Source organism: Capricornis sumatraensis, chromosome 12 (genome assembly GCF_032405125.1).
Source record: "Capricornis sumatraensis isolate serow.1 chromosome 12, serow.2, whole genome shotgun sequence".
NCBI lineage: Eukaryota > Metazoa > Chordata > Mammalia > Artiodactyla > Bovidae > Capricornis > Capricornis sumatraensis.
Window position 1 is genome coordinate 21427869 of NC_091080.1, and position 27450 is coordinate 21455318.

The 27450-nt window shown below is 41.6% G+C and overlaps 1 protein-coding gene across 1 annotated transcript in view; it reads right to left on the bottom strand.

Annotated features, from left to right (window-relative positions):
• Window positions 1-26681, bottom strand: part of MTRF1 (mitochondrial translation release factor 1) — a 39969-nt gene extending 13288 nt beyond the window's left edge. The window contains exons 1-8 of the mRNA XM_068984547.1: window positions 26649-26681; window positions 23759-24184; window positions 18512-18603; window positions 16661-16742; window positions 15127-15234; window positions 8463-8635; window positions 4902-5019; window positions 26-162 (exon numbers count right to left, since the gene is read on the bottom strand). Of these exons, the coding sequence (XP_068840648.1) occupies window positions 26-162; window positions 4902-5019; window positions 8463-8635; window positions 15127-15234; window positions 16661-16742; window positions 18512-18603; window positions 23759-24176 (1128 nt within the window). The 5' untranslated portion in view covers window positions 24177-24184; window positions 26649-26681. The remainder of the gene's footprint in view (window positions 1-25; window positions 163-4901; window positions 5020-8462; window positions 8636-15126; window positions 15235-16660; window positions 16743-18511; window positions 18604-23758; window positions 24185-26648) is intronic.
• Between the last annotated feature and the right edge of the window lie 769 nt (window positions 26682-27450).

Below are 27450 nucleotides of genomic sequence, written 5' to 3' on the forward strand. Positions count from 1 at the left end.
AGTTATCTCATTCAATAAATCTTACCTGCAGTTTTCTTGCACTTCGTTGCTGACACTTGTCTTTCTCAATAATCTGCTGGTAGAGTCTAGCTCTCAACACACGCAGAGCTATTTCTTTGTTTTTTATCTGTGATCGTTCTTGCTGGCATTCCACTACAAGTCCTGAAAAATAACAGGGATCAGAGGTAAAGAGTGTGTGCGCATGTGCTCAGTCGCTCAGACGCGTCTGATTCTTTGTGTGATGACACAGACTGCAGTCCGCCCAGCTCCTCCATCCATGGGATTTCCCAGGTAAGGATGCTGGAGCAGGTTGCCACTTCCTGCTCCAAGAGATCTTCCTGACTCAGGGATTAAACAGGTACCTCCTGCATTGCTGGCAGATTCTTTACCACTGAGCTACCTGGGAAACCCCGAGGTATCTATTATATCACAATAAAACTGATAAAGAAGATAGAACTGAGGAATGCTTTAAAGGGGGAAAGGTTAATCAGGAAAAGAATGAAAAACATTTTAAATGAAGTACACACCAGAAACTACACATGAGTTATGATGGTAATTGCTTTAGATGGCTCTTTAGATTCTGATATCTAAATAAGGTGTTTCAACTTATAATACAAATACACATTTATTGAAAAAAAATCTGCATTTATATAGACCCAGGTCATTCTAACAAAATGTGGTCCACTGGAGGAGGGAATGGCAACACTCCAGTATTCTTGGCAAAAGGATATGACACCGGAAGATGAGTCCCCCAGGTCAGAAGGTGTCCAATATGCTACTGGGGGAGAGCAGAGGGCAATTACTAATAAGCTCCAGAAAGAAAGAAGAGACTGAACCAAAGGGGAAACGATGTTCAATTGTGAATGTGTCTGGTGCTGAAAGTAAAGTCTGATGCTGTAAAGAACAATATTGCATAGGAACCTGGAATGTTAGGTCCATGAATCAAGGTAAATTGGACATGGCCAAGCAGGAAATGGCAAGAGTGGATGTCAACATCTTAGCAATTAGTGAACTAAAATGGACAGGAATGTGCGAATTTAATTCAGATGACCATTATAACTACTACTGTGGGCAAGAATCCCTTAGAAGAAATGGAGTCGCCCTCATAGTCAGCAAAACATTCTGAAATGCAGTACTTGGGTGTAATCTTGAAATGACAGAATGGTTTCGGTTGGTTTCCAAGGCAAATCATTCAGCATCACAGTAATCCAAGTCTATACCCCCAACCTCTAATGCCAAAGAAGCTGAAGTTGAACGGTTCTATGAAGACCAACAAGACTTTATAGAACAACACCAAAAAAGTCTTTTTTATCATAGGGGACTGGAATGCAAAGTAGGCAGTCAAGAGATACCTAGAATATAGAAAATTTGGCCTTGGAGGAATACAAAATGAAGCAGGATCAATGCTAACAGAGTTTTCTCAAGAGAACACACTGGTCATAACAAACACCCTCTTCCAACAACACAAGAGACAACTCTACACATGGACGTCACCAGATGGTCAATACCGAAATCAGATCGATTATATTCTTTGCAGCTGAAGATGGAGAAGCCCTATACAGTCAGCAAAAACAAGGACTGGAGCTGACAGTGGCTCAGATCATGAGCTCCTTATTGCAAAATTCGGACTTAAATTGAAGAAAGTAGAAAAAACCACTAGGCCATTCAGATATGACCTAAATCAAATCCCTTATGATCATACATGGAGGTGACCAATACATTCAAGGGATTAGATCTGGCAGACAGAGTGCCTGAAGAACTATGGATGGAGGTTCATAACATTCTGCAGAAGGTGGTGATCAAAACTATCCCAAAGGAAAAGAAATACAAGAAGGCAAGTAGTTGTCTGAGGAGGCTTTACAAATAGCTGAGAAAAGAATAGAAGTGAAAAGCAAGGGAGAAAGGGAAAGATACACCCAAGTGAATGCAGAGTTCCAGAGAATACCAAGGAGAGATAAAAGCCTTCTTAAGTAAACAGTACAAAGAAACACAGGAAAACAATAGAATAGGGAACACAAGGAGAATTCTTCAAGGAAACTGGAGATATCAAGGGAACCTTTCATGCAAGGATCCTCACAACAAAGGACAGAAAAGGTGGACCTAAAAGCAGCAGCAGAGATTAGAAAGAAGTGGCAAAAATACACAGAACTATATAAAAAAGGCTTTAATGACCTGGAAAACCATGATGGTACGGTCACTCACCTAGAATCAGACATCCTGGAGTGTGAAGTCAATTGAGCCTTAGGAAACATTACTATGAAAAAGCTAGTGGAGGAGATGGAATTCCAGCTGAACTAGTTCAAATCCTAAAAGATGATGCCGTGAAAGTGCTGCACTCAATATGCCAGCAAATTTGGAAAACTCAGCAGTGGCCACAGGATTGGAAAAGGTCAGTTTTCATTCTAATCCCAAAGAAAGGCAATGCCAAACAATGCTCAAAGTACCGCACAATTGTACTCATCTCACACGCTAGTAAAGTAATGCTCAAAATTCTCCAAGCCAGGCTTCAGCAATATGTGAACTGTGAACTTCCAGATGTTCAAGCTGGTTTTAGAAAAGGCAGAGGAACCAGAGATCAAATTGCCAACATTCCTTGGATCACAGGGAAAGTAAGGGAATTCCACCTGTATGCAGGTCAAGAAGCAATAGTTAGAACTGGACACGGAACAATGGACTGGTTCGAAATCGGGAAAGGAGTATGTCAAGGCTGTATATTGTCACCCTGCTTATTTAACTTCTATGTGGAGTGCATCATGTGAAATGCTGGACTGGATGAATCACAAGCTGGAATCAAGATTGCTGGGAGAAATATCAATAACCTCAGAATTGCAGATGACATCACCCTTATGGCAGAAAGTGAAGAGGAAATAAAGAGCCTCTTGATGAGGGTAAAAGAGGAGAGTGAAAAAGTTGACTTGAAACTCAACATTCAAAAAACTAAGATCATGGCATCCAACACCATCATTTCATGGCAAACAGAAGGGGAAAAATTGGAAACAGTGACAGACTTTATTTTCTTGGGCTCCAAAATCACTGCACAGTGACTATAGCCATGAAATTAAAACACTCTAGCTCCTTGGAAGGAAAGCTATGACAAACCTAGACAGTGTATTAAAAAGCAAAGACATCACTTTGCCAACCAAGGTCTGTAGAGTCAAAGATTATGGTTTTTCCAGTAGTCATGTACAGATGTGAGAGTTGGACTAAAAAGACTGAGCGCCAAAGAATTGATGCTTTTGAACTGTGGTGTTGAAAAAGACTCTTGAGAGTCTCATGGACTGCAGGAGATCAAAGCAGTCTATCCTAAAGGAAATCAGTCCTGAATATTCATTGGAAGGACTGTTGTTGAAGCTGAAGCTCTAGTACTTTGGCCACCTGATGGGAAAAGTTGACTCACTGGAAAAGATCCTGATGCTGGAAAGGATTGAAGGCAGGAGGAGAAGGGGACAACAGAGGATGAGATGGTTGGATGGCATCACTGACACAATGGACATAAGTTTGAGCAAACTCTGGGAGATAGCAAAGGGCAGGGAAGCCAGGCGGGCTGCAGTCCATGGGGTTTTAAAGAGTCGGACACGACTTAGTGACTAAACAACAACGAAATGCAGTTGAAACCCATGTTGTTTAAGGGTCAATTGTATACTCCACATAGGGAAGAATATACATAATGTAAAAGAATATATATGTACCACGCAGCTTAAATAGAATATTGCTGAAAGTGAAAGTCCCTCAGTCGTGTCTGACTCTTTGCGACGCCATGGACTATATAGTCCATGGAATTCTCCAGGCCAGAATACTGGAGTGGGTAGCCTTTCCTTTCTCCAGGGGATCTTCCCAACCCAGGGACCAAACCTAGGTCTCCCATACTGTAGGCGGATTCTTTACCAGCTGAGCCACAAAGAATATTTCTAAATGCCCTTTAAACCTCCCATTTGCCCCCTTCCAAGCCAGAAGCTACGTCATGCCTCCCAGAAGTAACGGCTACCTAAAATTTTAAAATAACTGTTTCCATGTATTTCTTTATATTTTAACATATAGGTATAGATCCTTAAGACCTTTTATGAAGCACTATAATGAGGACGCCCAGAGACTGGAGCTGACCATTTGGGGACTAGACACAGAAAGTCTATATAACAACTACATTTTCAAGTCCCCTCCCTCAGTCTGTAGGAGGCAGGAGGTACAGTCTTTAGAGAATGAAATAAGGAAAGTTCCAGACTTGAGTCTTCAAAGGTACAAAGGAAGGCAAGCATGAGGCACAAGACTGAAAAGAAAGATTAAGTGAAAGTTTGCTTATTGAATGGGGAGACCTTGACTTTACCGTCAGGTGCGTCCTGGGCGAGCCTTCTTAGGAGAAAACTACCCAGGAGAAAAAGTTCTACAAATGCTGACATTTCAGGGGCCCTAATAAAAAAGCTGATCCACTCCCCGACTGTTGAAACTTATTACTGGATAAGTGGCGCCCATGCACTGAGAGTGTTTAGAACCTCACTCTTAAATGTATATACACAGCCAAGGAGGGACTTTGTCCCAACAGAAGGGAATATGAACACACTGGGGACTTTGAACCCATGACCCAGTGTCACCTTTTTTTTAAAGAAAATCTTTTATGTATTTATTTATTTAGGTATTTATCCAGCAGCTCTGGGTCTTACTTGCAGCACGAGGGATCTTTCATCGTGGCATGCAGCATCTTAGTTGTGGCACGTGGGATCTAGTTCCCTGCCTAGGGATTGAACTCGGGCCCTCTGCAATGGGAGTGTGGAGTCTTAGCCACTGGACCACCAGGGAAGTCCCTCCAGTGTCATCGACACTAACCTAAAACTCTTTCTAAATGCGGGACAGTTTTATAAGATGTGAAAAAAAGAGTTAAAAGTACAAAGGCAAAAGGACTAGCTTACCTGTGGGGATGTGGACAAGTCTGACAGCACTATCAGTTGTATTAACATGCTGCCCTCCTGCGCCTTTGGCTCGGAATGTATCTATTCGTAAGTCCTTAGGGTCCACTTTCACGTCGACCTAGAACCAAAAGTATAGCATGAGTAAATTCCATACTGAACAAATACTTAAATATTAAATTGATCCCAAGGTCTTTCACATAAACTGTACTGTTTTAAATCACAGCCATTTGACTAAGAGGTGAAATAACATAAGAAAGAAAGAACCATAAACACCCTATTCCAACAGATGCTATTTTAAACACTGATTTATGAGACCGCTGAGTTGTACAATCTTTCAAAAGCTTTATTGTCTATCATCCCACAAAGCTATATTAGATACAAAATATATTTTTTAAAAAAGGCAGAAGACATGAATAGACATTTTTCCAAAGAAGACACTCAAGTGGCCAACAGGCACATGAAAAGATGCTCCAAATCATTAATCATCAGAGAAACGCAAACCAAAACCACAGTGAGGTATCACCTTGCATCTGTCAGAATGGCTATCATCAGAAAGAATGGCTATCATCCAACGTCAGGGACCATATGGAAAAAGGGAAACCCCGGTACACTGTTGGTGGGAATGTAAATTGGTGCATCACTGTGGAAAGTAGCATGGAGGTTTCTCAAAAAACTAAAAATAGAACCAACATATCCAGCAATTCCACTCCTAGGTATATATCTGAAAATAAAAACCTTAACTCAAAGAGATATATTCACCCCAGTGTTCACAGCAGTATTGTTTATAACAGCCAAGATATGGAAGCAATGTAAGTATCCATGAATGGATAAAGATGTCACACACACACACAACACACACACACACACACACACACACACTGGAATACTGCTCAGCCAGAAAAAATGAAATTTTGCAATTTGCAGTAAAATAAATGAACTTGGAGGGTAGTGTGCTTAGTGAAATAAGTCGAACAGAGAAAGACAAATATGTATAGTATCACATATATGGAGTCTAAAAATTAAAACACACTAGTCAATATATAAGCCTTTGGAGAAGGCAGTGGCAACCCACTCCAGTACTCTTGCCTGGAAAATCCCATGGGCGGAGGAGCCTGGCAGGCTGCAGTCCATGGGGTCGCTAAGAGTTGGACACGACTGGGCGACTTCACTTTCACTTTTCACTTTCCTGCACTGGAGAAGGAAATGGCAACCCACTCCAGTGTTCTTGCCTGGAGAATCCCAGGGACGGGGGAGCCTGGTGGGCTTGCCATCTATGGGGTCGCAAAGAGTCAGACACGACTGACGCGACTTAGCAGCAGCAGCAGTGAATATAACAAAAAAAGAAATGGACTCAAACTCATGGTTACCAGTGAGGAGAGGAAAAGTGGGAGGAGAAGAATAGATGTGGGGGAGTAAGAAGTACACACTCTTATGTATAAAATACATGAACTATAAGGAGATACTGTACAGCACAGGAAAGAAAGCCAATACTTTATGATAACTATAAATGGTGTACAACCTTTCAAAATAGTGAATCACTATGTTGTACACCTGAAACATAATATTGTAAGTCAACTACACCTCAATTTTTTCAAAAAGAAAAATAATAGTGATTATATCTTATTGAATTTAAAAAATAAATCCATAAGTCTATAATGAAGTCACAAACATACACAATTCAATATATGAGTTTACAATGAGGTAAAATAAAAATGGAAAGAGAAAGAGAAGAAAGGAGGGAGAAGGCAGTGGGGAGGAAAGTTCTTCACAGTAAAGAATGCCAGTTAATACACGCAGAAGGAATGATGAGATTAGAAAATCATCATTTTGAAACACCAAACTAAATAACTAATTCAGGCAAAGATCACTACTGGACGTTAAAGACCACGGACGAAAAGTTGTTGGGAATAGGATATATTCCTTATATTACTATATTATTATATTACTTAGATTATTCCCTTATTATAAAGGGAGAAATACACTTTCACAATCAGGATTTTTTTTGTGGTCACCAACTTCACTAAATGCTCAAAGTGATCCTCACTAAAAGTGGGGGAATCTGATATTCTATGACTTGTGATGAGACGCAACATGAATGTAACGACACCTGCGAAGTATTCTTGCTCTAAATGTACAATCTGAATAGAATGGAATATTTAAATACAACTTTTCATAGAATGCAGGAGATAAAGGAACAAGTTAAAGAGTGTTATAAGGAAACAGTCAGACGAATCCAGAATGTGGAACATTCTGCAAGACTCTTCAACATGTCAGTGTCATTAAAAAAACAACAAAGGTTGGAAGACTGTTCCAAGCATAAAGAGTTATAACAACAAACTGCAATAAGTGAAACTTGATAGCATCCTGGTTTAAGAAAATAGCTATAAAGATACTTTTTGATGCTGAGGAAACTATCAACTGGAGTAAGTATTAATTGTGACATTGTGATTTATGGTAAGAAATATATATTGTTCAGCTCTCAGCAGAGAGCTCCTAAAACCCTTGGATATTTTCTTAAGTGATAAGAGTGACAAAGGTGTCCTTTGTTATTCATAACAAGCCCCTTTGAACCACATTTGACTTTATGTTAATAAGGTGACATGTGGAAAATCCTGGATAACCACAGCATGCGGACTGATGGCCAGAGGAACCAAACACAGGACTAGAGGCCTGGAGCTTTCAGCTCCACCCCAATCTCCAGGGAGGGGAGAGGGGCTGGAGGTTGAATTAATCCCCAAAGTCTATTGATGTAACCAATCATGTCTATGTATGGAAGATTCCATAAAAGTCCCCCAAGCACAGAGCTCAGAGCGCTTCCAAGCTGGTGAACACGCGAAGCTGCAAGGTAGGGTGGCGAGCCTGGAGAGGGTATGGAAGCCCTACACCTCTTCGTGTCCTCTGAGTTTTTTCCATCTGGCCCTTCCTGAGTTATATTTTTTGTAATAAAGCAGTAGTCTAGTAAGTGTGGGCTTCCCAGGTGGCTCAGTGGTAAAGAATCCGCCTGCCAATGCAGGAGACTTGAGTTCTATCCCTTGGTTGGGAAGATCCCCTGGAGAAAGGCATGGCAACCCACACCACAGTACTCTTGCCTGGAGAATTCCACAGACAGAGCTCCGTGGGGTCACAGAGAGTCAGACACGACTCCGTGCACGCGCTGGTAAGGACACTGTTTTCCTCTGTTCTGCGAGCCCCTTTAGTAAATTACTGAGACTAAGGAGGGGGTCACGGGACCCTCCGGATGCAGGAACACAAGAGACAGCCTGGTCTCGCGTCTGTCTCTGACGTGGGAGGGGCAGCTGTCCTATGGGGCTGAGTCCAGCTTGCAGAACCTGAGCCACTTCCCCAGGGAGACGGTGTCAGACGTGAGCTGAGCTGAACTGTAGGACGGTCACTCGTTGTCCACAAAGAATGGAGGGACTGCTTCGTGGGGGGAAAGAAGTACACACGTTTAGGGTGCAGAAGCATTCTGTAAATAGACAGAACGCACAGGAGCTTTTCCTGGACAGTGAAACTCCGGGGGATCTTCACGGATAATGGTACGGGGTTCCTGCAGGGGGTTACCTCATCTGGGTGGGGAAGGACGATCACCGACATCGTTCCCGTGTGAATACGCTGCATCCGGGATGACAGCCCCACCTCGGGGATTCGCTGAACCCGGTGAATCCCACCTTCGTACTTCAAGTGCTTATAGACGTTATCACCGGAAATTCGGGCCGCCGCGTGATGTAGCCCACCTATGAAAAAACATGTTCCAGCGTGATAATAAATTCTACTTTGGAAGGGATCAAGACCTTAAGTGGCCTCCATGAAAGGCCTCTGTGAAAACAGAGCCTGAGATGAGAACAGAAAGTAGGTCCCAAAGACGTTTCCCAGCCTAAGTGTGTGCATGTGTAACAGGGAACATGCCAAACGATGGCTTATGGTTATCTCTGGAGAACAGAACAGCAGCATGTTTTTCATCTTAAGTGTTTTGGTTGCAAAGTTTTATATGATGAACAAATTTCACTTTTATAAAAATAGTATTAGAAAAAAAAGAATCCTGGGACATTTTCTGCATTGAACCTATGCGATCTTAGGCTAATTTGATGCCATATATGAGTGCTCAATAACAGCAATTTGATAATGATGAATAATTCTGTAGGTCCTCCCAAGCTTTCAAGAATCTATTGAAATTTAATTTTTGCTTGTCTATGAAGCAGGAAAATAAGCACAAGGCCTAAGCTAGCTTCTTATTGAACATATTGTTTACAAAAAATCTTTTTATTGTAAAATAATATACAGATGTAGAAAACCACACGAATCAAATGCATGGTTCAAGATTAAGAAAAAGAACTTTATCAGGCACCTGCAAAGCCCTCCCATAGATTCGCCTTTCCTACAATACCCTCCCTTTCTCAGGTAACCAGTATTTTTTATTCCCTTTGCTACTATAATTTTATTACCTAATGTGCTGCCCTAGGCACTACAGGTAGTCTTGTCCATTTAAAAAAGTTGATACGTCTTTCAAATCTCAGTGTCTAAGTTCATCACCCATCTCAAGTGATCCATTGAGGAACCAGGGCTGTTGACATACAGAAATTTCCCACAGCTTGGTTTTGCTGACTGCATACTCTTGGCATGCTTCCATCTCTTTTCTGCCCTCTGTTCTGGCTCCTACTGGGCAGCTGGATCCAGAAACTAGATTGAACTCTGGCAAGACAACAGGAGACAGACAATGTCTGGCTGTCTCTGTTTTTATGGTTTTGACAATGTTTGATGCTTCATGTAGCACAGAGGTTGTAAAAGGGTGATAGTCCAACTCTATGGGCTTCCCTTGTGGCTCAGCTGGTAAAGAATCCACCTGCAATGCAGGAGACCTGGGTCCAATCCCTGGGTTGGGAAGATCCCCTGGAGAAGGGAAAGGCTACCCACTCCAGTATTCTGGCCTGGAGAATTCCAGGGACTGTATAGTCCATGGGGTCACAAAGAGTTGGACATGACTGAGTGACTTAAAAAAAAAAGACCTAGAGTCAGCCATTTCTCCAAGAAGCCCTGGTTCCTTTCTAAGGAAAATAATATTTCAATGTTTTCAATATTTGGGAACTAGGGATATTCACTAATACTGGTTGGTCATTGTTTCCAGACCTTTTCAATGGACAGAGATAGGAAATCCCTTATGAGTTTACAGAGATGTTGAGAAACAATTCCTTATCAGTTTCTTGCATTTCTGCACATCTTGTAAACAAGGAACTGCCTGCCCTTTTTTTTTTTAAGGGTATTTGTTTAGTAAACAGCTTTGGAGATAATGTCTCCCTCTAGAGCAAAGGACCGTTCAGTTCAGTCCCTCAGTCATCTCCAACTCTTTGAGACCCATGAATCACAGCACGCCAGGCCTCCCTGTCCATCACCAACTCCTGGAGTTCACTCAGACTCACGTCCATCGAGTCAGTGATGTCATCCAGCCATCTCATCCTCTATTGTCCCCTTCTCCTCCTGCCCCCAATCCCTCCCAGCATCAGAGTCTTTTCCAATGAGTCAACTCTTTGCATGAGGTGGCCAAAGTACTGGAGTTTCAGCTTTAGCATCATTCCTTCCAAAGAAATCCCAGGGCTGATCTCCTTCAGAATGGACGGGTTGGATCTCCTTGCAGTCCAAGGGACTCTCCAGAGTTTTCTCCAACACCACAGTTCAAAAGCATCAATTCTTCGGTGCTCAGCCTTCTTCACAGTCCAACTCTCACATCCATACATGACCACAGGGAAAACCATAGCCTTGACAAGTGCCTGGTCGGGAAGATCCCACACGCCGTGGAGCGGCTAAGCCTGTGCGCCACAGCTGCTGAGCCTGTGCTCTAGAGCCGGGGAGCCACAACTGCTGAGGCCCACACCCCCTAGAGCCCATGCTGTGCAACAAGAGAAGCTGCCGCAACTACAGAGGAGCCCCTGCTCACCTCAACCAGAGAAAAGCCACACGGCCCACCCAGCACAGCCAAGGAAAAGATTCCACCTTCTGATGCAGGGACATGGGTTTGATCCCTGATCGGGAACTAAGATCCTACACGCGGCAGGGCAACTAAGCCTGCATGCATGGCAATGGAGACTCAGCAAAATAAAATGCACTTGAGAACCCCAAGCTCAGGATTCTTCTTGTGTTTTGAAACCCACCATGTGGGCAGGTGTCATCTGACCTTCTTCCAGTTGCCTTTGGGGACATGGAGCTCATGAAACCAGCACAAAAATGCTGATATTCTGATTGCTGCTACTACCATGAGTCATAAACCATCCTTTGTCTCTGACCCATGAAACTGACTTGCTAAATTCCTGTCTTGCAAGTAGGATAAAATCTCAGACAACTTGTTCTTGATAACTGATACTTTTAATATAAATTAAAGATCACAGTGTCTTCTCTAATACTCCTGTATCACTTGCTTTCCATACTGAGAATCTTGGTTCCCAAAGACAGAGAGGATACCACAATCAGAGTATCTCATAATTACTCTTCTATTTTGTCCCATATTTCATAAACAAGTTTCAGAATGCCAGTATTAGTTCTGCCACCAGTATGATTACTAAAAACATTATAAAACCTTTTTGCATGTGCTCTTCCCATTCTCCTCCCCATTCTGCAAATGATTATACTGTCAGATCTAACAGTCCTTATATACTGTACTTATTCCTCTTAGTCCTCAATGAGACCTAGTTCTATAGATAATCATGTATTTAATACTCCCCTTTAGGGAAAGTGAAAGTGTTAGTCGCTCAGTCATGTCTGACTCTTTGCAACTCCATGGACTGCAGCCCACCAGGCTCCTCTGTCCATGGGATTCTCCAGGCAAGAATACTGAAGTGGATTGCCATTTTCTACTGCAGGGGATCTTCCCAGCCCAGGGATAGAACTCAGGTTTCCAGCATTGCTGGCAGATTCTTTACTGTCTGAGCCACCAGGAAAGCCTGGGAGAAAGACTGGCAGTATAAATTTCTGGCATGTACAAACTTTCACAAGATGACCCACTCTTTATTCAAGGGGTTTTAGGTCTACAAACTGGCTCAAGTCTGGGAACTGACTAAGGGGCCATGACTTCTGTTTTTATGACACAGGTTAGACTTTTGTTCACTTGACCTAGAACTTTTCTGCTTATACAGATCAAATAAGAATTTCGCAGGCTTCCATTCTTTACTCCCAGGGACACATGTCAACCAGCCAATGCCCTGTCTGCATAAGTCAGCCTATTCCAGTTGCTCCTTTCACTCTGCTGTCCATTACGGTAACCACGCCCATATTGCCTTTGGCCTCTGAGTGCCAACACTGCTACCCTGAGATCCAAATACTCCAATGGCCCTTGGGTTTCCCAATTCGTCTACTAGAGTTCCCACTGTGAGGTCTTGGCTGCAGGTGAAAGCTACCAGAGAGCTCTTCAGTGACGCCAGGGCTCCCTTCATAAATTTATTGCTCAACAGTTGTGGTGAAAAGTATGATATCTGGACACATTAAATTAACCACCACATTATTTTTATTTAGCTAGTTTTTTTATGCCTCGACGTGTGGCCTGCAGGATCTTAGTTCACCAACCAGAGATCGAACCCAGGCCCCCGGCCCTGGGAGCACAGCATCCTAACCACTGGACCGCCAGGGCAGTCCCAACCACCACATCACTTTAATGACCTCTCCCTGAATCTAGCTGGTGAGCAGAAAATGACAAAACATAATTATAAACATTAATCGGTTGGGAGGGAAGAGAGAACATAATAAATTTCATTTGTTGTTGTTGTTCAGTCACCAAGTCGTGTCTGACTCTTTTGCAACCCCGTGGACTGGCAGCCTGCCAGGCTCCTCTGTCCATGGTGGGACTTTCCAGGCAAGAATACTAGAGTGGGTTGCTATCTCCTTCTCCAGGGGAGCTTCCCAACCCAGGGACTGAACCTGAGTCTCCTGCATTGGTAAGTGGATTCTTTACCACTTAGCCACTCAGGGAAGCCCCCTTTAATATGAAAGACATTTTTCTCAACCCCCTAGAAATCAGGAATACAGAATGACAGTGATGACCTACACTGCATGTCAAGGGCCACCACCCTGCAAAGACTAATCTTGTAATCACGTAGTATTGACTACTTGTGTAATGGTTGAGGATTTTCCCTATCTGTCCCAAGATCACAAAACTAAAAGACTTGAAGTCATTTGATATGTGAATTTTTACATTTAAGTATATTTTTTCCCAATCTTGCTATGTGAATCTCTGGGAGTTCCCTATATTTCAATTAAACATTCAGTTCAGTTCAGTCACTCAGTCGTGTCCGACTCTTTGCAACCCCATGAACTGCAGCAGGCCAGGCCTCCCTGTCCATCACCAACTCCTGGAGTCCACCCAAACCCATGTCCATCGAGTCGGTGATACCATCCAGCCATCTCATCTTCTGTCGTCCCCTTCTCCTCCTGCCCCCAATCCCTCCCAAGTATGTACATATACATATATATATGCTGTGCTAAGTCTCTTTAGTCATGTCCAACTCTTTGCGACCCTATGGACTGTAGCCAACCAGGCTCTCCTGTCCACGGGATTTTCCTGGCAAGAATACTGGAGTGGGTTGCCATGCTCTCCTCCAGGGGATCTTCCTGACCCAGGGACCAAGCCTGAATCTCTAAAGTCTTCTATATTGGCAAGCAAGCTCTTTACCACTAGTGCCACCTGGGAAGCCCCATACATATACTTTAACATACATATTTTGTAAGATAGATACTTTTTCCCCATCTCTATTTTAGTCTTTCCCTATCTATATCTTTGTCTTCTGCTCATTACAGTAAATAAATTAAATTATATTTTATAATTTTAATGGATAAAGGTTTATTCTTAGGTTTTAATTTTAAAGGTATATGAGTAGAGTATTAAATTTTTTTTCCTTTTTTTTTTTGTTTTTGGTGGCGGGTGAGACATGGATCTTAGTTCCCCCACTAGGGATTGAAGCTAGGCCCACAGCAATGAAAGCAGAGAGTCCTAACCACTGGACTGCCATGGAATTCCCAATTTTTTTGTTTTTGATAAAAGGATTTTTACCTTTTTTTTTCTTCTGTTTTGTATACATTAATCTGTTTCTTTTTTTAAAGATTTATTTATTTTGTCATGGCTGTGCTGGGTCTTTGCTGCAGGGCACAGGCCTTCTCCAGCTGTAGGGAGCAGGGCATACTCTCTAGTTGCGGTGCTGGGCCTCTCACTGCTGTGGCTTCTCTTGCTGTAGAGACAGGCTCTACATGCCGGCTTCAGGAGCTGCGGCCTGTGGGCTCAAGAGCACAGGCTCAGTACTTGCGGTACACGGGCTTAGTTGCTCCGTGGTACGTGGGATCTTCCCAGACCAGGTATTGAAACCATGTCTTAACCACTGAGCCACCAGGAAAGCTCAACTTCGTACTTTTTAAAATGTGTTTTATTTTATTTTGCTAGGGAGTCAGTGTATCTAAATATAAGACCTCCCAACCACTGTTTGTCTGCTCTGTGTCCCTGGAGCAGAATCTCTCCTCCCGATGTCAAGTGCAATTCCCTTTCATTGCTGAAAGTTGAATTCAAAATATGCATCTCAGAGATGACACTCTTTTCTAATGCTGTTTCTGATTCTCGCAACTCTCTCCTCTCCTGCATCCACAATATATACTGTCCCCATTCTTTTTCCTGTTTGCCTAACTCCTTTTTTTCTTTTGCCAACTAGTCTATTTTTCTAAATGTGGCCATTCTCCATGGTTTGGTACCCTCTCTATAGACTCTCCCTCACTTATTCTCTCTCAGCATCAGACATCATCTCTGTTTTGTGCTGTGCTTAGTTGCTCAGTCATGTCCGACACTTTATGACCCCACGGACTGTAGCCCGCCAGGCTCCTCTGTCCGTAGGGATTCTCCAGGCAACAGTCCTGGAGTGGGTTGCCATGTCCTCCTCCACGGGATCTTCCCAACCCAGGAATCAAACCAGGGTCTCTCCTGCACTGCACGTGGATTCTTTACCAGCTGAGCAACCAGGGAAGCACCCATCTCTGTTCTAATTCACATATTCCTTCCTAAGAGGACGCTTCTCTCTCTCCCATTCTCTTCTTCTATAGCGAGAATTCTACTCTGGTAAGCCACTGTAATTGATAAGTCCATGTCACAATATTTAGTAGATATAGACCACATGTTTTAAAAAACAAGACAACATGGTTCTAATCAAAAGCAGAGAAAAAATAATTTTCAGCATCATCTATGGACAAAATCCTCAAACACACCTACCATAATCAGCTGGTGTATAATTCAGAAGTTCAAATCTCCAGTGTTTGTAGCTTGAATAATTTTGGTACATATCAAATATTTCTCGGGTAAATTGTTGGCAGATATCACCTAAAAGAAAATTTAAAAATATTCAGTCAGTATACATTTTCCAAAGAAAGACATACAGATGAACAATAGGCACATAAAAAGATGTTCAACATCACTAATTATTAGAGAAATGCAAATCAAAACTACAAAGGAGGTATTGATTCACACTGGTCAGAATGGCCACCATTAAAAAGCCTACGAATAACAAATGCTGGAGAACGTGTGGAGAGAAAGGAATCCTCCAGCATTGCTGGTGGGAATGTAAACTGGTAGAGTCACTATGGAAAACAGTATGGAGGTTTCTTAAAAAACTGAAAATAGATTGCCATATGACTCAGCAATCCTATTCCTGGGCATATATCTGGGGAAAACTCTTAATACAAAAAGACACATGCACCTCAGTGTTCACTGCAGCATTACTGGCCAAAACATGGAAACAACCTAAATGTCCACTGACAGATGAATGGGTAAAGAAGGCCTGGCATCCACGTGCAGTGGAACACTACTCAGCCTTAGCAAAGAACAAAGTAACGCCGTCTGCGCAGCAATATGGACGGACCTAGAGATTATCTCACAAAATGAAGTGAGTCAGAAAAGGAAGAAAGACAAATTTCAAGTGATATCACTTCTATGGGGAATCGAAACTATGACTCAAATGAACTTATTTATGAAACAGAAACAGACTTATAGATACAGACATCAAATTTATGTTTACCAAAGGGGATAGGGGATGCTGCTGCTGCTGCTGCTGCTGCTGCGTTGCTTCAGTCATGTCCGACTCTGTGCAACTGCATAGATGGCAGCCCATGGGATTTTCCAGGCAAGAGTACTGGAGTGGGTTGCCATTGCCTTCTCCAATGCATGGAAGTGAAAAAGTGAAAGTGAAGTCGCTCAGTCATGTCCGACTCTTCATGACCCCATGGACTGCAGCCTACCAGGCTCCTCCGTCCATGGGATTTTCCAGGCAAGAGTACTGGAGTGGGTTGCCATTGCCTTCTCCAGGATAGGGGATGAGGAGGGATAAATGAGGAGTCTGGAATTAGCAGATATATAATACTATATACATAATGGATCAACAACAACGTTCTACTGTATAGCACACTAGAATTGAATATATTCAATATCCTATAATAAACCAAATTTAAAAAATATGAAAAAGAATATATATATAGGTGTAACTGAATCACTGTATGCTAGAAACTAAGACAACACTATAAATCAACTATATTTCAATAAAACATAAAATTCTGCTTTTTCTAGGAGAAGAAATCCCAGGAAATTTTAGGGAAGTCCTCCTTAAGTATTGATACAAGGCCCCTTAGGAGTTAAGAAGTAACTACTTCCAAAGGGAAACACATTTAACAAACTTTTAAAGTTATAGTGTGTCAGATCAAGGTAATGTTCAAGTATTTTTTAAGATCATTTACAATAAAATTATTTTATTAACCTCCAGTCGTTCTTCCAGATGTCACTTCTAAAATAACATCATTTTTGTCATATTTCTCCTTTGGCAGTAGACTCTGGAAAAGCTGAAAAGGGGGAAAAATCAGTATTAGTGTGTATAGTTTCCATGGTATGCTGTTATTACTTGAACTTAGACAAGAGATTCCCAAATATTAATAAAATCAGTAACTAATAAAATCACAGATCATCCCAAAAGAGGTCTGTCTTTAATAAGTACACCAATTAGGCCTAAGATAAGCAATCAGTTTATGTTAAACAATGAAGTTACTTGTTGGGATAGTTTCTACAATGCTATCAGATTATCTCAATTTTCTAAAATGCAGAAGTTCAGATCAAAGTCCAGTGTTCCATTCAGTTTTCTTCAGATTCTGCTTCTAGTAGTCCTGAACAGTAGCTTCTTTCATCTAATGAAAGAAAGCTTTCAAAGTCTTCATTTGGAGAAAATGAGGACTTTTTATATATGATTACATGTTCTCTCCAGCAATAAATGCCAGTGCCAGGCCATGCCCTGTCTTCTCAGCAGAGTTGCTGTTTAAAGAGTAGATTGAGGACTCCCAAGATAAGGCTCAAATATTTTCTCAGTGTAATAAGAAAAAGAGGGACATTCTAATAAAGAAAGTAACCAATTTCCCTCTTAGGAAGTAGTTTTCTTTTTATTATTACTAAAAGGTCTTTCAAATCAAATTGAAATTACCCATGTACCATGACTCTTCCTACTGACAGTTTTTGAAATAGTCCATCTCTACTAGAAACGATTTGGCCTGATGGAGAGAATATCAGACTAGGAGTCAGACGTCTGACTTCTGTCTTGGACTAGCTGTTTACATTAGGGATAAAAAATATTGATACCTCCACCACATCCTCCTCAACCCTTCAAAAAGCCCCTCCAGAGATTATTATCATACTAAGTGAAGTAAGCCAGACAGAGAAAAACATATATCATATACTGTTGCTTATCTGTGGAATCCTAAAAAAAAAAAAAGGATACAAATAAACTTATTTACAAAAACAGAAATAGATGCACAGACATAGAAAACAAACTTAGGGTCATCAAAGGGAAAAGGGGGAGGGATAAATTATGAGTTTAGGATGAACATATATACATATCTATTGCTATATATAAAATAAACAACAAGGGCCTACTGTATGAAACAGGGAATTATACTGAAAATTTTGTCATAACCCATAATGAAAAAGAAGCTGAGAAAGAAGATATGTGTTTGTGTGTGTGTGTGTGTGTGTGTGTGTGTGTGTACGTAACAGAATAACTGTACTGTACACCTGAAACTAACACAACATTGTAAATCAACTATACTTCAATTAAAAACAAAAGCCTGTCTACTGGGTTCCTAGAGTAGGGAAGCCTGAAGGTAGGGGGACGACAGACATGGCCGGGAATATAAGGCGCAGGGCTGGGTCTCCCTTTTCTTTTGGACAAGCCATCCACTGAGCTAGAAAGGGCCAAAGACTTACATTAACCCATTGTCTCTACAGTCTTGGACTCGTTCCATATTTAACCTAAGCAGCATGAACCGCTCCCTTTTCCTAAGACTTGAAAACCCTGGCCTCCTCCCATTGTTGAAGTAGATTCAGCTTTGGAATACTTTTGTCTGGAGGTAGGGGGCTTGTTCTTTTCTTTGCCATCACAATCTCTTCACCTCAATCTCATTCTGTCGTAAATCACAGCACTAAACCCAACATTATCAATCATCCTAAGAGAAGACTTAATAAAACTGGTGTTCAGAAAGTACTTTAAGCACCAAAACATAATCTAGCAACAACTGTATCCCTTTATATTCACAGTATTGGGTTTAGTTTACCTCTTCAAACATACCTCACTGTATAACATGTTGATTTTCTGAGCAATGGTTTGCCTCTCTTCCAATGCAAGTTCTTGTAGCTGTTTTTCATCTTGTTTATTTAGACCTACAAACCATCAAATAATAGTAAAAATGTGTAAATACTCACAAAGAAACTCTTAAATAGCTACCTAGTCTCTATCTACTAGGTTTTATCTAATAGCAAAAATGTTTAAATACTCACCAAGAAACTCTTAAATAGCTACCTAATCTCAATCTACTAAATTTTATCTTGTGAAGGCAAGGGATTATAAAAAAGAACTATTACAACAATAGTTAGAGAATATCAATGAAGTATTTGCTGCTGCTGCTGCATTGCTTCAGTCGTGTCCGACTCTGTGCGACCCCATAGACGGCAGCCCACCAGGCTCCGCCGTTCCTGGGATTCTCCAGGCAAGAACACTGGAGTGGGTTGTCATTTCCTTCTCCAATGAATGAAAGTGAAAAGTGAAAGTGAAGTCGCTCAGTCGTGTCTGACCCTTAGCGACCCCATGGACTGCAGCCTACCAGGCTCCTCCATCTATGGGAATTTCCAAGCAAGAGTACTGGAGTAGGTTGCCATTTCCTTCTCCAAAGTATATGCTAAGTATGTCCAAAAAACTTGTGTGAAAACAAGTAAAATCTTGCTCCAAAGAGCTGGTGATATGAATGTCTATAAGTAAATATAAAAATCGGTGATGACATCTTCATGACCCAAATAAGCTAAGTTTTAGAGTAAACTGGGGTGATTACTTGTCTAAAGGTGGCAATAATTGGTTAGCACACTGAGTAATCTAACATGGCTAGAACCTCCACTTTTTTAAGTAAAAAATAAGAACTCTTAAAATTTTGAACGTTCTTAAAAATGCTCATCCTTAGTAAACATTTTTTAAAAACACCACATGGGTCAAAAACCCACACATCTTGGCAACCTCTGCTTTATGGAAAGAGTGGTTCTTTTCACATTTCAAAGCCGAAAATTAAATCCTGGAACTCACAAAACAAGCTGTCAGTGAGACAGTGGCCAAACAGGGTGAATCCTATGACCTTTGACCCCACTGCATTAGATGCCTAGAGACTCCATTTGTCAGTGGTGATGTGTGCTAAATGAGGTAGACGTTTTTGATTCTTAATAATTAAAAAAAATTAGAAATGAAGACTCATAAAAGAGAGAAGGCTCTTTAAAAACCTTCTCTAGTCATGGAAGTCATCGGGTTCTGGTGCAATTCTATGCCTCATTCCGTCTTTCAACATTTAACACTGGCTCTAGTTGCTGGGGACCCAAGGATGAATAAGACATGGTTCAGGCCTCAAGGGGCTCAGTCTGCTGGCAAAGATGGACACATTCACCTGGTTACAGTAGGTAGTAAAAGTAGTGCCACTGAGGCCTACAGGGTGGTCTAACCCAGACTTTGACCCTTAAGGAAGATTCCTAAATAAGGTACCATCTGAACTGAATCTCTTCCTTTTGTGTGTGTGATCTTAGCTCCCTGACCAGGGAGCAAACCCACACTGCCTGCACTGGAAGGTGAAGTCTCAACCCCTGGACCGCCAGGGAAGCCCCTGACCTCAATTTCTAATTATAAATGACCTGCTGCAGAATTGCACTATCACAGCTGGCCTCGCCGTGTGCACGTAAGCCTCAGACGGTAGCCAGCTGCCATGACTCAATGTGTCAGCGGGGTCAAAGGTATACCAGAAACACCTGATTCATTACTGAACTGTAAAATCCAACCTAATTCAATTTCACCAGATTCAATTCAATGTCAACAGATTCAAGAGTCTATTATACCCTGTGACGGGTGCTGCAGGAAATAAAAATAAGTCACAGGCCCTGTACTTGAGGCTCAGGGAAAGGCACTGAAGTTAAGACAGATACATAAGAGATTAGAATACAAAACAGAGAAAGGTAATCATACTTGCTTTACAGAGCGGAGTGAAGCCAAAGTATGATATTCAAGCCATTACTTTGTAAGTGGACTGAATTTCAAGAAGATGAAATTGGTGGGTTAAGAATGCAAGCAAAGACATGGGATGGTCTGAGTATCTTCAGGAAATGGCAAATTGGTCTATTTTGGTTGGAAGATAGAACATGCAAAGGGAATTCAGGCTAATAGAGAGGTGGGGGTCACTCAGCAGGGACTCTTAAATGTCAAGCCATACAATCTATATTTACAGGCAATGGGATTTACTGAAAATTCACAGCAGGAAAGTAGTATAGTTAAGGTTGTACTTAAGCTGGGAACCCGTCATAGCTCAGTTGGGAATGAATCTGCCTGTAATGCAGGAGACCCCGGTTTGATTCCTGGGTCAGGAAGATCCACTGGAGAAGGGATAGGCTACCCAACTCCAGTATCCTTGGGCTTCCCTTGTGGCTCAGCTGGTAAAGAATCTGCCTTCAATGTGGGAGACCTGGGTTCGATCCCTGGGTTGGGAAGATCCCCTGGAGAAGCAAAAGGCTACCTACTCCAGTATTCTGGCCTGGAGAATTCCATGGACTGCATAGTCCATGGGGTCACTAAGAGTTGGACAGGACTGAGCAATCACTCACTAGGCTGGAAAAGCTTGGAGATGAGACTACAAGTTGGGAATTTATTGTAAGTATCTTTGATGAGCTATAACGAAGATATAAAGTAGTGGAAAGAACAGGAGAAGACTCACACAAGATATATTACAGACGTAGACTCTATATTGGACTTTGAATCCTTGGGCAGTGAATAAGAGTAGCAGCTGTGGAATCTCATTGATTGGGTTCAAATCCTTGCTCCTCTCTGGATCAGCTAAGTGACCTTTGGCATTTTAACCTTTTGGTTTCATCTATAAAGTGGGAATATTAATAAAAATTCCTACCTCATAAGGTCATTGTGAGCATTCAAATGAGATTAATATTTGCAGAATACTTAGCTTAGTGCCTGGCTCATAATAAGACTTAGTAAATGTAGCTATTATCACTATTATAAAATAGCAGAATTGTAGTAGAAACTTTAGAAGCAATCTACTAATTGAATCTACTAATATTGCAAGATACAAACATGGCTGACAGAGTTTGTGTCAGTTTAATTTGGAAGACATTTAGTAAGCTCCTATTATGTGCAATAGGGTTCGATTCCTGAGTTGGGAAGATTCCCTGGAGAGGGGAATGGCAACCCACTCCAGTATTCTTGCCTGGAAAATTCCATGGACAGAGGAGCCTGGTGGGCTACAGTCCATGGGGTTGCAAGGAGTCGGACACGACTGAGTGACTAACATGCATAATATGTGCAGGCAACTTTCCCAAATAATTACAAATTTGAGAGGAATTATGCAAAAGAGTAAAAAAATAATACTCATTAAAAGAGGTGAGAAGGGCTTCCCTGGTGGTCCAGTGGTTAAGAATCCGCCTTCCAACGCAGGGGGCACGGGTTAATCCCTGGTCTGGGAAGATCCCACACACTGCGGGGCAACTAAGCTTGTGCATAACTACTGCAGCCCGCAAGCCCTAGGGCTTGTGCTCCACAAAAAGAGAAGCCACTGCAATGAGAAGCCCACTCACCGCAACTAGAGAGTGGTCCCGGAACCAGAGAAAGACTGCACACAGCAAGAAACACCCAGTGCAGCCAACAATAAAATAAATACAGAAAAAAATTAAAAACATACGCATATGAAAAAAAAAAGAGGTAAGAAACTCACAGGACCACTAATAGAAGGCAGAAAAAGGTAAGGGTTTGGACATCCAGGACTTTACAGGTGTAACTGTGATTGGCTGCAATACTGCTTAACATCTCTAAGGCTTAATGAAACACGATGATACACAGAATAAAGCTTATAAACTAAACTAAAAGTTAATAGCAAAGTAAGTGTTGAATCCCAGGTAAAGCCATTATACTTGTTTCTCAACTTCTATATATTTCGGAAACTGTTTATAAAAGAAAAATGTTAAGACAATAATATTAAGAGATACTAAAATTGAAAATTAACACCTCTCACATTATGTATATAAAATTAACTCAAATAGATCAATGACCTAAATATAAGGGCTAAAAATATAAAACTCTTGGAATAAAACACAGATCTGAATCTTTGTGACTGTGGGTTTCTTAGATATGGTACCAAAACACAAACAACAGGGAAAAAAAAAATTAAAATTAAAAATGGTGGTGCTTCAAGGGACAACCCACAAAATGGAAGAAAAATTTTGCAAATAATCTATCTGGTAAGGAACTTGTATCTGTAACATAAAGAACTCTTACAACTCAATAATAAAAAAGACAACTCAATTAAAAAATGGGCAAAGGATTTAAACAGTCATTTATCCAAAGGTGACATACAATAGGTACATTCATCAGAGAAATGAAAGCCAAAATCTCAGTAAGATACCATTTCACACACTAGGATGGCTAGAATTACAAAGGTGGATCACAAAGGTTGGAGAGGATGTGGAGAAACCAGAACTCTCATACATGGGTGATGGAATGTAAAATGGTACAGCCACCTGTCAGGCAGCTCCTCAAAAGATTAAACATGGAGTTACCATACAGCAATGTATGTCCACACAAAAACCTGTACACAAGTATTTGTAAGAGAATTGTTCATAATAACCAAAAAGTGGAAACAACTCAATAACCAACAACTGATGAATGGATAAATGAAATGCGAGATATCTATACAATGAGACAAAATTCATCAGTAAAAAGAAATGAAGCTCAGAAACATGCTACAATGAAACTGAACCTTAAACATATCCTAAGGGAAAGAGGCCAATCTTAGCTTATGAAAGAAGCTAACATATTGGATGACTCCATTTACATAAAATGCCTGAAATAAGTAACTGGGTAGAGACAGAAAGTAAGGCTGGTAGGGATGGTGGGATTGGGATGAAATGGCTGAAGGGTGCAGGGTTTCCTCTGAAGGTGATGAAACAATACATGAGCCCTCTGATGGGGTAAATATTGTATTTTTTTGTCCATGGTATGTAGCATCTAGGACAGTGCTCAACAAAGATCTATTCAATAAATTAAAGCTTCTGAAAAGGTCAGTATCCAGTCTCCCGGACCTTCACAGCATCTTGGCGAGTACTGTGAGGACCTCAGTCTCATGCAGGAGTTACTCTTCAGAAGCTGTCAGACACCAGACTACAGTACAGAGTCCTGTCCTTTCCAATTGTAGGGCTTATTACTTGTTGGTTTTTTAAGAGCTCGAGTTCAATACAGCTTTAACTTAAAGAATCAGTCCTGTACTTGTACACACACACATCTTTTACCTACTTTTACACATGGATTCTAATTCTTCAATGGCTTGTTCAGCCTCCTGAATTTCTTTGTAAATGACCACAAGCGGGGCCAGCTCGGCATGCCGTCGCGTCAAGGACCTCCGGTCCCCTTCACTGGCAGAGACGTGATGCAAACGATGATCAAGTGTTTGGTACTCCTTATTCAGGCCCTCCATGTATTTTTGTAGTGCTTTATGTTTCCAGAGCATGCTGGTATCTTGATGACAGTATCTCCTGGAGCAATTCTTATTTGACAGACGATGGAGAACGTGATTCCTGTTTCGCCTAAAGACCCACAGCCTTGTGTCAAGAGGGATCTGTGTAAGCTGATGAGAATGGTGACGGATGTGACACTGGAGGTGACCGTTAAGAGACAGATGTCTAAAAAGCCAAGCAAATAGGTGACGATTCATCTCCGCATCTGAAACAAAATAAGCGCAAGTTGAAAAATATCAACTCCACAGATAGAAAAACTGGGAGGAACCTCAAGCAATCTAGCTCAGTTCACTGCCTCAGCCAGATCCAAACACAGTCCCCAAATTCAATAACCCACAAAGGAAAACGATTCTTCAAATCTCTGAATCAAACAAAATAAATGAAGATAGCACTGTTTTCCACCCACTCATCATATATAATTAACTAAGGCAAATGCATAAGAGTATAATGAATAAATATATCAACAGAATAAGTTGTTATCACCTATTTCTTACATCCAGAATCTAAAATTGAGTGTGTGAATAAGCATAAGTACAAAATAACCATGCAAGCTTAGGTGTCTCACATATTACCAGATTTCTAAATTTGACGGAAATACTATTTCCTTGTCTAATACTTTAATTTTAGGTACCCAGATGCCCAAGCCAAGTAACTTAATCATAATTATTCATTCTACCCGTTTCAGGCAGAGTTGAGGCGAATGCAAGTTGCCTGTTCAGAGCTCAGTGTTTTTCATTCCCAACTATGCAATCTCTCTTCAGAGATGCTTCCCTTTTAGCTGAGATTCAAAGGATAAAAACTTTACATATTAATAGTAAAAATGTGGAAATTTGGCTTAAAAAAAGACAATGAAGCTAATTATACTAAATGAAAAAAGCAGACTCAAAAACAATATTTTATCAATTAGGTTTTCAAAATTTCTACAGTATATGGAATACATGGATTTATGGGGACATAAGCCCTCATAATTGAGGAAGACTTTTATTTTGAAAAAAGAAAACTAGATAAAAATATACACCAAAATGTTAATACTATGGTCTCTAGTTGTGAGATTATGGATACTTTTTCTTTTTCCCTTACTTTTTAGTGTTTTCTGAATTTCCTATACATACAGCACATAGTATTTTTGCAGTCAAGGGAAAAACTACTTAAAAAATTACAAGTTAGGTGAATTTGGCTGCGTCCAATAACTATCTGTTCTTCCCTCTAACAGAGATAACCAAAAGAGCTAACAAATGTACACAATTGTGATTACTGAATAAGAAAGAGAGAAGATAAAGTGTTCTGAGAAAAATACTTTGCCCCTAGAATCCTGAGGTTCGAATTTGAAGTAAGGGTCAAAACTTATCAGAATCAACCTTTATTATCTCCAGTGTTCCTACTATGCTAGGTGTATTAACATATTAGTTCAGTTGATCATTGCAGGTCGGCTAACTTGGATATCATTACTTCCTAAGAAATAGAATGGTCTCTAAAATACTCAAAATCTGCTAACAAAATGTAACTTAATCACACTCTAAAGAGGGCACCAGTGTCCAGTAGCCACAAACGCTAGTCCTCCAGCAGGAGTTACTACTCGTCTTCACATTGAGACAGGCTGAGGGCTGGGGCCTGGGACCCGCTGGTGCAGGGCTACTGTGCCTGCACCTGGACAAACATCTCCAGGAGCAACAAAACACAAAGGAACTATAAGGGACTCAACTGCGTGCATGCGCAGTTGGGGCAAATTCTAGACACCTAGATACAAAGAGGCCAAAAAGCCCACCTGCCACCTCTCAAGAGCCTGAAGAGCTGGGCGTAAAAGCATGGTCCTGAGCATGACCCCTCAAAGGGAGGGACAAACCACTTAAGCTACCCCTCCTTCCGACCCCAGACAAGAACAAGCTCGCCTCTGTCTCCCCACCCCCAGCAAGTGAGCAAGCAAGCAAACTTGTTCTGGCTCACCCCTGCTGTAGCAGGGGCCTCAATAAAGCGTTGTTTCAAATTCCTGACTAGCCTCTGAACACTTTCTAGTGATTAAGGAGGCCAAGAACCCTGATGGGTAGTAACATCTAGTCTCCATCACAGGTGTGTCCATTTGAAAGAGGACAGAGAAAAAACGGCAAAAAGATTTTTGTTGAAACACTTCTAGCTAGACTTCCTTTTTAGGAACAGTTAGTAGAAGGGAGAGGACAGAGGATGAAATGGCTGGATGGCATCATCGACTCAATGGGCAGGAGTCTGGGCAAACTCCCAAAGATAGTGAAGGGCAGGGAAGCCTGGTGAAGAGTCGGACACCATTAAGCGGCTGAACAAGTAAAAATACCTCTCTAGGTCATGAACTTCAATGTTAAGTAAACCCTAAGACCTTCACCCTCTAGGGTTATCTATACTTGAGAATTGCAAGTCTTCTCTTCACCCCTCACCCCCTCGTCCCATACACACAAATAGTTAACAAGATTAATCTGAAATTCTAGGAACTCTCAGCCTCGGCAAATCAGTAGCGACACTAAGCCCGCAAGAGAGTACCACGTGTAAGTTACGCTGAGTTACTCGGTATCAGGAATGATCCCATAGGGAGGCACCAGGGGGGAAAAAAGCTAGAGAAAGAAAATAAGACTTTTAAGATCAGAAAAGAGACATGAACTGTGAGTAGTAAAAAAAACATTAAGGACACTAGTTTTCCTTACTGAAGTCGGAACCTTCTTTGATCCACTACATTTCAGCCCATCGGTCACCGGATCCCTTTCACCTCCGGGTTCACCGTCTGGGTTAGAGCCCGACCCCGCCTCCTCGGGCGTCTCCACTCCTCTGCGGGAGAGGAGTTCTTGAGTGTGCGCAACATAAGCTAACAGAGCAAACAGGAGAGAAAACGATACAGCAAGAAAACTTCCCCCGAGACGGCCGTGGGCTTGCTCATCTGGAGTCAGAACCCAAAGTGTGGCTTGCCAGGGGAGGGAGAGGTGAGATGTGCGGGAAACGCGGGCTCGCGTGTTGAATGAACGACTCCCGGGAGCGCCGGCCGGGGAGTCCTGGGAGTTGTAGTTTATATCGGACAGGCGCTCCGCCCCCAACCCCCTAGGCCGAAGCTGCAGCTTCGGTTTTCCCAGTTCCAGGCAAGCTCAAAAGGGAAGCTCTCTACAGTTCTGATTAAGAGCTGAAGATATACAAAAATTTCCTTACATGTGGAGCCACTAGAGCAGGGATTCCTGATTTTTTTTTTTTTATAAATGAGGATTCGAAAGTTTACAGGATTCTGAACGTTAATAGCTGTACTTTTCAGCTTTCCTTGCCTGAGAAAATGCCTAATGGCTAGTTGCGACTGTAAATGTATATCTTTAAAAAAATCATAGCAGTGCTCAGATAGCAAGTTGTATTCCACTCTTTGTGACCCCCATGGACTATAGGCCTCCAGACTCCCATGTCCATGGGATTCTCCAGGCAACAATACTGGAGTGGGTTGCCATTTCCTCCTCCAGGAGGTCTTCCCTT